At 44.9% G+C, this 12,021-nt stretch overlaps 1 protein-coding gene across 1 annotated transcript in view; it reads right to left on the reverse strand.

Moving 5' to 3' along the window:
- The window catches only part of Thada (THADA armadillo repeat containing), a 307,538-nt gene that overhangs the window by 98,062 nt on the left and 197,455 nt on the right, over positions 1–12,021 (reverse strand). The window contains exon 30 of the mRNA XM_041631291.1: positions 2,194–2,312. Within this exon, the coding sequence (XP_041487225.1) occupies positions 2,194–2,312 (119 nt within the window). The remainder of the gene's footprint in view (positions 1–2,193; positions 2,313–12,021) is intronic.

The raw sequence follows: 12,021 nt of genomic DNA on the forward strand, positions 1-12,021 counted from the left end.
TATGGCCTCAACTCAGGGCCGGTGGGCAGTACTCCATGATGTGGATAACACAGAACAGCTCGCGCAAAGCTCTGGAATGTACTGTGCTTTGGCGGCAGGATTTCCTTCCAAACTCGATTCTAGGCTCTGAACACACCCCGATTAATACTTGTAAAAAAGTATGTTGGGAAATAAGAGGCAGTCTGGTGTTAGGAACCATCCACAGACCACCCACTGAGTGGAAAGTTCACACTTGGATAATAGAGAGTTGACTGTACTGGAGACAGAAGAGTGGCTTTTCTGTACTCTGGGCAGGGAGGTGGAAACCCAGTGAGCTCATGTGATTCATGGCTTCATTTTCTAGGCTAAGGAAATCGGAAGTCAAACCCAGAAAAGGGGGTGGAAGGGCTGATGACAATGACAAGAGACAGGGACCAAGAGGCATATCTCCGAAGGCAGGAAGGGCTTCTCTAGCTAAAGAGTAGGTGGGCAGAAGTACCACTTTACCAGCTGTCTTCAGGCCCTGAGTGAACTGAAGCCCACTAAGGGCTGACCTGTTCCTCCATCTTTTCTCATGCAGCAAGAAGGAATGGACTCAGAAAGCAGGCAGGAGACAAGTCTCCAATGAGCCTAAGCAAAAGGGGCAGAGCTCCTCCCTTACAGCAGCTTCAGAGCCAAGGCTAGAGACTGGAGAAGTTATGACTAGAAGAGGGTTTCAGAAGAATGATTTCCAGGAAACCTCTACTTCCTGACCCCCAGAAATAATAGCTAGGAAGACCTGACCTGTTTCTTGGGGAAAAGCTAAGGGGCAAATGCGAGCCCCCCTTCCCCCAGTCTCTGTTTTTCCAGGAAGTGTAACTTAGAGAAGCTAAGGGCAACAAAACTGCACAGAAGGTAAATGGTATCAGGCTTAGAGAAACCAACCATTTAGCAGCTTGCCATATTGGCACTTCAGATAGAGAACACCCCCTCAGTATCCCTGCCCACAGTTCTAAGTATCGACTGAACACTCATCAGATACTTTCTTTCCTTCAGAGCTTTTAGTGTGTCTGCCTGATTTCCTCTGCCTCACGGAGAATTATCCCATCATTTCACATGGCCACCTTTCTGTCTATGCTGTATCACCTATGCCTGGAATTCTCCCTGACTTAGCCATTTGGCAAAATTCTACCATCTCTGAGTGAGCTTGCTGTTAACCCTCACTCAACTCTCTTCTGGGCCATGCCTATACTGCTTACATTTGTATTATACTTATTGCTATCACATTTAAAATACTGAATGAAAACATGGTTTACTCATCTTTCAAACCTCCTAGAAGCCAGGTCTAGCTCTTTTCTACGTATCCACTCTTCTGTGTGGATACAAAGGCTGATTGATGGTGGCCTGTTGCTCACCAATGCTTTGCTTAGGGTGACTGCCCATTATTTGACTTCCTACACAGAGTGGAGATTCCAACAAAAATGAACAGAAGCACAACATTTACCAAACAAAAAGGGAGTAGGTGTTACATTAGATGACAAAATATCAACTCAAAACCCGAGGCAGCAAGCTATGGCATGACATATGGTAAGGAAGCACACTGGCCTCTTCTTAACGACTGTTGCCAGAGATAATTCATTCAGAGGCCCTTGCAGGGACACTGTCTTACCAAAATCTGGGGACCTAAATGAAGATTTGAACACTGTGTTAGAATATTCTCTACATATAACAAAATGAAAGGTTCTTTTTATTCTTTTATCTTTTATGTTCTAAATTTCAGAATAAATACTGGTAGGAACGACAAAAGGAAAAAAAGAAGAGTACCCCTCTGCTTTGTTGGAATATGCCATCCTTCTATCCATCTAACCAGGCACCTTTCATTTCCCGTCAGCGTCTGCTCAAGCTGCCCAAGGACCTTTAGCCATGAAGCTGCCATGGCTCCTAAGGGTTTATACAATGTAGACCAGTCAACCGCTGGCGTCTGTAGTTACAAAATCTACACAGGTACTGGTTGAGGAGAAGAAACTTCAGACTGTTGAAGCCCGATCCCATCACTCAGCAATTTTAGAAAAATTGTCAAGAAAGTATTTTCTTTACCACAGTGCAAAGGTCTAAAATATTCTAATAAGTCTGAGGAACCCAAATGAGTGGCTTAGAACTCTTCACAACTGGAAACAGCAGTGTCAAACACACCGCTAACCGGATGATGCCTCATCACGTGGGGCTTTTACATACCTCGTGGCTAGCCAGAGTTTGGCTTTGGTACAAACAATGACGTCACTTAGTTCCTGCTGAAAATCTGCATTTGTTCTGTGTCTGGAGTCTGTAACGTAGGCTTGTAACAAATGAAAAACCTGAACCGGAAAAGAGAAAAGGCAATACTTCGCTGTGAAAATGTTTTCCACAAATGCTCAGGTCCTCCCTCTTAGATTTCCTCAAAACAGTTCCTTCAAAGGAAACAGACACCTGCAGAATGAGGTTCCAGTCTGCACAGGAAAACAAGCTGAAACTGCAGGGTGGGAGGACACAGCAGTGGAGAAGTCCAGGGCCCGGCCAAACCCATGCTCTGGGTCTTGCCCACAACTCCCCAGATGGGGATCAGTGTGACCACACAATCATTTGCTTCAAGAGCATCTCCCTTAGAAACAACCTATACAGTGAGTTGAGCAAAGAAGCACAATTATCATTATGTCAGCTGTCTCACATGAAAATAAACTCCAGGGAGAGGGACTATGAGTCTACGTGGTTTAGACGTAAATCTCGGTTCAGTAGGCACAGCACAGCACACCTGTGAGGAAGTGGGCAGTGGCGTCTGTATAAGATCTCTCAGACTTTCCCTTGGCAGTCAGATGTGTGCACACACTTGACATCTTCATGGCAATTATCTACCAGAATGAAAAGCTGACAGGGAAGATCCTGGAGTCTGTCTAGAGTTTATATTTAGGATGGTGGCACTGTATCACCACACAAGCAAACCTGACCAAGGCAAATGTATGCGGACTCCTCCTCAGCAATGACCCACATCACCTCCATGAGGAGCACAAATCTTTGGGGCAAAATGAATGAGACAGAGGGTAGATAAGGTTCCCTGACCTGAAAGGATCATGGTAGTCAACTTCTTTGATTGGCTCCACCATCTACATAAGAAGATGAGGAGGATGACAGAAACAAATTACCAATAAACACATTAAGAATTTTAAAATCACCAGGCGTTGGTGGTGCACGCCTTTAATCCCAGCCCTCAGGGGGAGGCAGAGACAGGCGGATATTTGTGAGTTCAAGGCCAGTTTGGTCTACAAGAGCTAGTTCGGGGACTGGCTTCAAAGCTACAGAGAAACCCTGTCTCGAACGCCCCCCCCCCCCAAAAAAAAGAAAAAAAAAGAATTTAAAAATCTATTTTAGTATTTTTTTTTCTGTTGAATCCTCTGCCATTAGTGCTGGGATTACAGACACACTAGCTGTCATCTCTGGCTTTATGTGGGCTCCTGGAGTAGCCCGCACGCAAGCATAGCTCAGTCTCCCAGTCTGCGCCTTTATGTGAGCTCCTGGGGTAGTCCGCACGCAAGTATAGCACCTCTCCCAGTCTGCGCCTTTATGTGAGCTCCTGGGGTAGTCCACACACAAGCTTAGTGCCATCTCCCAGTCTGCGCCTTTATGTGAGCTCTTGGGGTAGTCCACACACAAGCTTAGTGCCGTCTCCCAGTCTGAGCCGCAGTCTTCCAAGTGCTGGGATTACAAGCACAAGCCACAAGGCCCTTGAGATAAGAGCTCAAGTAGCCCAGGCTGATCTCAAATTCCCTATGTAGCTAAGGCTGGGCTGGAACAGGATCCGATCCTCCTGCCTCTGCCTCCTGATGGAATTACAGGTGTAGGCCACCATGCCCAATGTAGCTTTTCTGGAAGCAGGAGTATACTGGAGTGTATGAACACTGAGGAACTTTCTCTAACAAAGGACCTGTTCTCTCTGATATACCAGGTCAGATGCTGTTCTCTCACCACAGCCTGCAGGGACCAAACCACCCGGCACAGAGCCTGGAGAACTGGGCTGGCTGGGGCTTCTGTTCCTATGTGGTGACTGCCAGAGGGAAAAATACCTCCCTCGACCTCAATCCCCACTGTCCCGAAAGAGCTGGCAAAGTCACTGGGCCTTGCTTTCTTTTCTCCACAGCTGCACTAAACCAACCACCAGGGCTTTCATGTGTCACAGTGCGGTAATTAATCAGCAGACACCAGCAAAACACACGACTGTGGAATTTACTTGTCAAGAGAGCCGTGAGGTTTCAAATGCTTCTCATTTAGAAGCAATCACTTCAGAAATAACCCCCGGTGGATGTTTAAGCTCTGGCCTATATTTGCTCACCTTACTTGGCAAAAACAACACTGTTTTTGAAACGCTTGGTAGCTCTGGCTTATGAATGTCAGCCTACGGGCCCATCAATTCTGTCACCCTGGGCACAAACCAGACAACAATTGTGATCCTAGTTACTCACCAAGGACAGAGAGTGATCTGTCTACAACTGACAAGTGGATACAGAGGTGCATGTAGGCAAACCTGGTAGAAAGAAGCAAGTGGAGGAGGCAGCACAATACAAATTGAGCATATGTCAGAGCAGGGCAGGCAAAGGAAAAGGGTGCTAAGACGATGAAGGAGAGGTAAGGCTTACAAGCAAGTGTGAAATAGATTGGTGTTTCGGAGAAATATTAATGAAAATATTTGAATACACAACCATCTTCACATGTCATTTGTAACACTGGGCTCAAGAAAAAACAGGCAATAATTAGGTGTGAAGTTCAGACAGAAGGCCAGGAAACTCAGGAAAGAGCCACTGGTCCCTCAGACAAGGCCTCTCTTCTCTCTCCACACTTTGCCTAAGTACTGGTGGAGAGTATGGCTGACTCCAGGCCTGGGATAACCTGCAAACAGCTGTAACCAAGCACAGAGAAGCTAGAGCTTCAGCCAGAGAGAAGAACCCAGCAGAGAGCTGGGAGTGCCTACAAGTGCAGAGCCAGCGGGGGTACAAGCCTGCGACCTCTCAAAGCCAAGGGCAGAAGGGCATCCCCACAGGTCTGAGAGCGAGATGGGGGGGCTGGATGAACTTGGACTTGACACCTCATTTACTGAGATGTGGAGTGGGGGACACCTATGTGATGCTTTCTCTAGCTAGCATCTGTTATAAAAAACAACAATTCTTTTTGAGACGGAAGGGAACTTTGCTCCCTACTGTGGATTTAGAGGTGTCAACGATGAAAGGAAAAAGAGAAGAAAGCGCTGCTGCCAGAAGAGAATTATGCCCAATGGCTCAGCTGGCAGAGAGCCTTGCCACATGAACATGGAGAGTTCAGGACCCAAGCTTAAGCGGAAGTAGAGAAGTGACTGTGCACAGTTGTTCCTTGACCTTCACACGAATGCTGGGGTACCTCTGCACCCCAACATCACATATTAAAAGCAAACAACAAAACAAAACAGGATAGTTATGCCTCAGTCAGGAAGAGGCAGGCCTAATCTAAGTAGGCAGCAGCATGCCCTGGCTACCACAAGCAGGGGCTGGTCAGTCCTGCCCTAGGGAGGGGTGGTCCTTGAGGGGCTGTACTGCATGAAGGGCAGGGGGGTCCTGTATTTCTTGCACTGAAAAACTAAGCCTTAATGAGATATCACATTGAGAACCTGGAAGCAGTTAGGGTCTCCCTCTACCCAGACTCTAAATATAGAGAGATTGGGGGTGGGGTGCAGGCATCTGTAGGAAGTGTGGTTCATCTGGGAAGTCCAGAATCTTAGAAGCAGCTGCACAGCACAAATGTAGTGCATTCTGAATAAATGTTGTGGGTCTAAGAAGAGTCATGAGGCAATTCCCTGAAAAAGCTTCCCACAGCATCAGGAAAGTCTGTCTGGTTTCTGCTGCAGAACTAAAACAGTGACCTGGGTGGGACAAGATCGAGATGATCGATGGCTGTTCAGGGAGGTGATGCGAAGACAGGTTTCTTCTTCACAAGTGTGGCTTTCAGGCCAGTTTCCCCCTTTAAAATCAACAGCAGCTGAGCTCCAGGAGCCAACAGGCCCAGCAGTCACAGGGCAGGCTTAGGCAGGCCTTGAAAAAGACCAACTCTAATAGGAAAAGAGACACTCCAAAGGTCAGACCTAAAGGGGGTGAGTGGATTATGACCATCAATGATCCTAAACTCTGATGATCAAATGCTAATTGATTCGTTTTTGCAGCTGGATTCTGCTAAAACAAAATGAAAAAAATAAATAAATCCAGTCTTTTCCCCTTGCAGCATATAGACTGGACGAGGACTTCATTCCTTGTTCCATTCGGCCGAGCACACCCGCCTGCATCTGCCTTCCTGCTTGTCTTCTTCCCGCATTGCTGTAACCCCAGCTAAGTCAGTGACACATTTTTCCAAGCTCCATGTTTACACAGGATTTTATTTCGGCTGGTAAAACATCTGTATTTTTTTAGGGACTTAAATAAATGATCTATGCTGGGAATGTACAGTATAGGGTGATGTCAGACCCTGCTCCCCCCTTTCTCGACTCACTGGTCAGAACAGGCAAACATTGTTTCAGCCTGTAGCTCGGAATGTGAATATTTATCCTGTCAACTTAATTCATACAAACAGAACTAAAGGCAGGCAGGCAGAAGTATTTTATGGCTTTAAGTCAGACTGAAAAGGGGGCTTAGGAGGGGAATGGCTGAGGAAAGAATCTAAACTTTCTAATTCACAGAAACATGCCTCATCACACAACTGCTGGAAGTGGATATAATAAACAAAGGCAGTCATGCACATGTGTGTGCATGCATGTGTGAGTGTGTGCACGCACTTGCATGCATGTATATGAGCGTGTGCATGCAGGCATGCGTGTGTGCATGCATGCATGTGTTGGGAAGGCCAGGGAGAAAATCCCAGTAACACTTGTCAGTTCCAATCAGTGCAGCCAGCGTTGCAGGATTGGCTCTATGCTTCAGGCACACTGGCTGGAGCCCCAGGTAGACGGCAGCTTCTCAGGAGCACCCTTCTTATTGCTAGGCTTGTGGGCACATGCACGTATCTACACCACTTGTACACAGAGAGCCCAACAAAGAAGTGGTTCTTGTTGCCAGTCACACAGACCTTGGAGGAGTATGGGCTCTAGACAGCACCTTAATGACACTTGAATTCCTCAGCTGGGTCATTCCTTGGAAGAAGGGCTTGTGCCACCCACAACAATCCCATAATGGTCTCTCTATTTAGAGCGCTGAGCAAGAAGCATTTCAACCGGCTGCTCCCCCAAACCTCAGCCTGTTTATGAGATGAGAGAAAACATCCCTGAAAAGGTCTTGGTAAGCAGTGTTGTTGCTGTGTGGAAGAGGACTAATCAGGTGAAGTTACTTCTTACCTGAGCAGCCTGGGAGCGTATCATTGGGAATACACCACATGTGTGGAAGGACCAAAACATATAACCCTCCCAAAGAGTAGGTGGAAAGCCACTGTGTCCTGCCTTTCTAGAACTCTCCCATCATGCTGGTCAAAAGCTCAAAGACCTTGCACCTGAATGATGTCTTTCCTCCAATACTTATTTTGACATACAGCTGACAGTTTTCCCAAAGGCAAGCCCTAAGAGTAATGCTCACAAGTTCAAAACCCTCTTCAAGGACTTACTGGGTCCTGAGAGCTCAACCTCCCTTTTACTTCATAAGCCTATTCTGTGTCCATAAAAAATGAGCTCCCACTTCTTACAACCTAACAAAGGCTACTTGGTCAAGCCTGGCCCTTCCCAGGTTTCCTTCTACTCTCTCCAACTGGGCTATAGGCATTCTACTCAAACCATAGTGTCAACTTCAAACATTTCTGGGCTTGCATACTGAGCTTGTAACCCCTTCCTAAGACCCTCATTTCTTTTTAGTGCCCAACAGTCCTGTTCACTGGCATCCTCCAAAGGGAGCAGTGCTGAGGACTGAATACAGGGCAACCACATGCATGCTAGGAAAGCTCTTTGTTACTAAGCCACATGTCTAGCCCTCTGAACCTGGCATCAGTTATCAATCTGTTTTTACCTAGAATAGAGACCCTTGAAGCAAAGAACTGGGTCTCATTCTTCCCCACAGCTCCTCGGGGTCCCAAGAATAGGATTTTTGTCTGGAGAAAAAAGACTCACTAAACAGAGGGGCTTATTGATTAGGAACTCTACCATACTTACTTAGGAAGGGAGTAGGAACTGAATTTGAGTTTGTATTTGTTTTGCAAAGTCATAGTGGTACTACAGATTTATAATACCATTAGGAACCTGGTTCCCAGAAGCAGTGTCAAGGACCCTGAATTAGGTAAGGGCAACGTTTAGACAGTAATATTGAGGCTAGTCAATCTTTATCTGTTCAAACTAAAAAACTTTTAGCTTTTATTGCTGAGAAACTATGTGTAAAAATTTAAACATTACAGATAATTTGTTTGCAAAGCCAGTCTCTTTAAGTTCTCCTCCCCACTTTATGACAAAAATCTTACTCTGTAGTCCAGGCTAGCATGGTACTTACTATGTAGCTCAGGCTGGCTTCATATTGTAGCAAGCCAGATTATTGGCATGAATCATGATGCCTGGCCAGGAGAACATTTAAATTTTCTGTATAATTGGATCCTTAAAGACTTGAGATCAATAATAAAGTCTGTAATATAGCAAAATGTATCAAAATCCAACCAGAGCAGTGGCTGGAGAGATGACTCAGCAATTAAGAGCACTGCTGCTCTTCCAGAGGACAGAGTTTCAAACCCCAGCACCCATGTGGCAGCTCATTACTTGTAACTCCAGACCCAAGGGATCCTGTGTCCTCTTCTAGTATCCTTGGGGACCAGACATGCATATGGTACACATACATACATGCAGGCAAAACACTCATACATAAAAATAAACAAATAAGCAAATAAATACCTGCCGACCAAATACAACTAGTCAATAATGAATTATTGCTGATAATTCCATCCACCCAAAGATTCTTATATTACTTGTTTATATCTGAAAAATTCTATAATACAGAGCTTAAAATACTTAGGGACGAATAAGAGAAAGCATGTAGAAGGCAAAGGGAGGCAGAATCCTGAGCTAGAAGTCAGCCAGGACTTCATAGTGAGACTTTGTTTCAAAAAAGCTGGCAGGACTAGATTTTCAAACTTCCTTAATTCACACACTATCAGTACCTCAATAATTTTTTCACAGTGCCCTCTAGGCCAAAAGAAATATCTAATGCTTTTAATTCATTAAGTGAGTAGGTCCAAATGACCCGATTAACTCTGTGGCTGTTTGAAATATAATACACATAGGGTAAAAAGACTTTTGTGTATAACTTCCCACGCCCTGGACTCCTCTTGTTGCTGTTCCACGTTAATTTCTTGTGACACTTACTTTCTTTCACAACAGCTACCCAATGTCAATTTTACAAAGACATGACAGCATCAAGAGCAGTGTGTCACAAGCCAATGTTCTAACTGTCACTTTGACCTAGTAGTTCACATGTCTGACAGATGTCCAGTATCATTGCACTTATCCCCCAGTTTTAAATCATCCAATGCTTTAGCACACCCCTTTGGGAACTGTAAATGTTAGCAAAGAATATAAACAATGTACAGATGAATACAAATAGCCAATAAACATATGAGAAAATGTTTAATTTCATTAAGGTTTAAGGAAAGGAATAACAATGTATTTTTCTCTTTTAACAGAAAGCTGTGGGTCTCATTACGGTCTTTTCACACGCATGTCCCCATTGCTCTACTCTTATTCATCCACCTGCCCTCTCACCATGTTCCACCTCTTAGGCCCAAACAATGCATTTTTAAATTTTTTTTTAAATTTTTTTTTAAATATTTATTTATTTATTATGTATACAATATTCTGTCTGTGTGTATGCCTGCAGGCCAGAAGAGGGCACCAGACCCCATTACAGATGGTTGTGAGCCACCATGTGGTTGCTGGGAATTGAACTCAGGACCTTTGGAAGAGCAAGCAGTGCTCTTAACCTCTGAGCCATCTCTCCAGCCCCCAAACAATGCATTTTTAAACCAAAGTGATTTGACAAAGTTTTTGCAAAGACAAAACACAATTAATAACTAAGAAAACATGAATTTACCAATGAGTTAGAAATTGACCACTAAAGTCACGTTTTTATACATATACCATGTTACACTTTATAATGGGAACTAGGCAAAGTTAACTCCACACCAAGTTTGGCAGTGGCTATTAAACTGGAAAATATGGACTTTTTTCAGTCTTACAATGTACTATGGAGGACGAGAGCTGGTCACTCATCCTCATCAACTTAATCGCCACTGCTGGACTTACCCTTCAACTTTTTAGTTTTTAGTACCCAGTGGCACTTGAAGAGCAAGCAGGTCAAGGAAAGGCACCAAGGGGAAAGGTGGGTAGCAGCATTCTTTGTTTTTGTTTTGGTTTTTCGAGACAGGGTTTCTCTGTAGCCTTAGAGCCTGTCCTGGAACTAGCTCTTGTAGACCAGGCTGGCTTCGAACTCACAGAGGTCTGCCTGCCTCTGCTCCCGAGTGCTGGGATTAAAGGCGTGCGCCACCTTGCCCGGCTGGGTAGCAGCATTCTTGAGTGCTCCAGTGACATACCCATACTGTTGGCAAGCACGGCTAACAGAGAGCCGCTACGTCAACATAAAACTTTCTGGACTTTAAAGCAGCTGCAACATTTCCCTTGTAAAAAGAGTTTGAATCAGAGAAAACAATTTGGCATTTAGTATCTGGTCTTCGGGCTGATTAGTGACTATTATCCAACCTCCCCAGCTAGGGACTTGGACAAAGCACCTTAAGACCTCCCTTAAGGCCCTTCAAGCCTGCACCCTAGGTCAGAGCCAGGGCCAGCCTCTGGAGGCTGCTGAAACCCGTGTTCTATGATAACAGACTTCTCTTTCTGAAAACAAAGATGCAATTTCTTTTTTTCATGCTGTCAGTTGCAGCTTATTTCAAAGTAAACAAAAGGGAGAGGCTGATCTCTAAGTCGAAAAGGGACGACTGTTTATGAAGTGACTGTTTATATTTTCACATGGAGAAAGGAAAAACACGATTGCTCTAAGTCCCTAGGAACAGAGAAGTGGGCAGCTTCCCTTTCACCCTCCCCCAGTTTGTTTGTTCCTTTGACACTCAGCACCTCCAACAGAGGGAACATCTGCGGCATTCATTTTTGGGAATGCTACAATTCTAGCCAATGACTGGAGCCTGTGCAATACGCCAGACAGTGTCTCATGTGGTCGTGGAACCCTTTTAGTGATTGCTGTGCCTCCTCAACCCCACCAGCCTGTGCACTATCTAACGCCATGCAAGCAGGCCTCAGTAAGCTCTCTCCAAATCCTGAGCCCAGGTTCCCTGGAGAACACTTCAGAGAATGGTGATTCCATGAGCTATCACCGAAGGAAAGAACCCATGAAACAGATCCTTCCTTATGAGCCTTCTTTGATCCCGAGTAACCAAATTTGTCTGAGATGACAATGAGCTCTGGATGACAGGCATGCATGTAAATGGATTTTAATCCACCACTAGGCAGAGTTTGTGATAACGAGACCTTATCCACCTTCCTGTCTTTTCTACTTGCTCATTAAGGCTTAGTTCACCAACTCCCTCTGTGAAGCTATCTAACAATGCTAGGTCATGATCATCTCATCCTTTAGTCCCATATAATTTACTATCTGAACCATCCATTTGGCACTTAAAAATGTTGCCTTGATTACTATTTATCCTTTTATGCAAATCATGTCCAACAGGCTCTTCTTGAAGTGAGAAAGTTGTTGATTTGGTTTTCAAATTCAAGGCAGTTTCTGTGAGATAATCAGCACGCACAAGGTTAACGTAATTGTGTAAGTAGCAGGACTGCTTGCAACACGGTGGTACAAATATGTAATCCCAGGCAAAAGAAATGTCAACCTGTGGTACATAGCAAGAGACTGTCTAAAAACAAAATAAACCATCCAAACAAACAAAAACCAAAACAAAAGTAGAACAAAGAATCTGCACATGGGAGAGAAGAGGGTGAGGCCTCAGAACCAGAATATGCTGCGTGATGGGTGGCCAACCAGCCTGTCTTCC

This window comes from Microtus oregoni, unplaced genomic scaffold (genome assembly GCF_018167655.1).
Source record: "Microtus oregoni isolate MIOR12 unplaced genomic scaffold, Mior012 000036F_ref0000092, whole genome shotgun sequence".
Taxonomy (NCBI): domain Eukaryota; kingdom Metazoa; phylum Chordata; class Mammalia; order Rodentia; family Cricetidae; genus Microtus; species Microtus oregoni.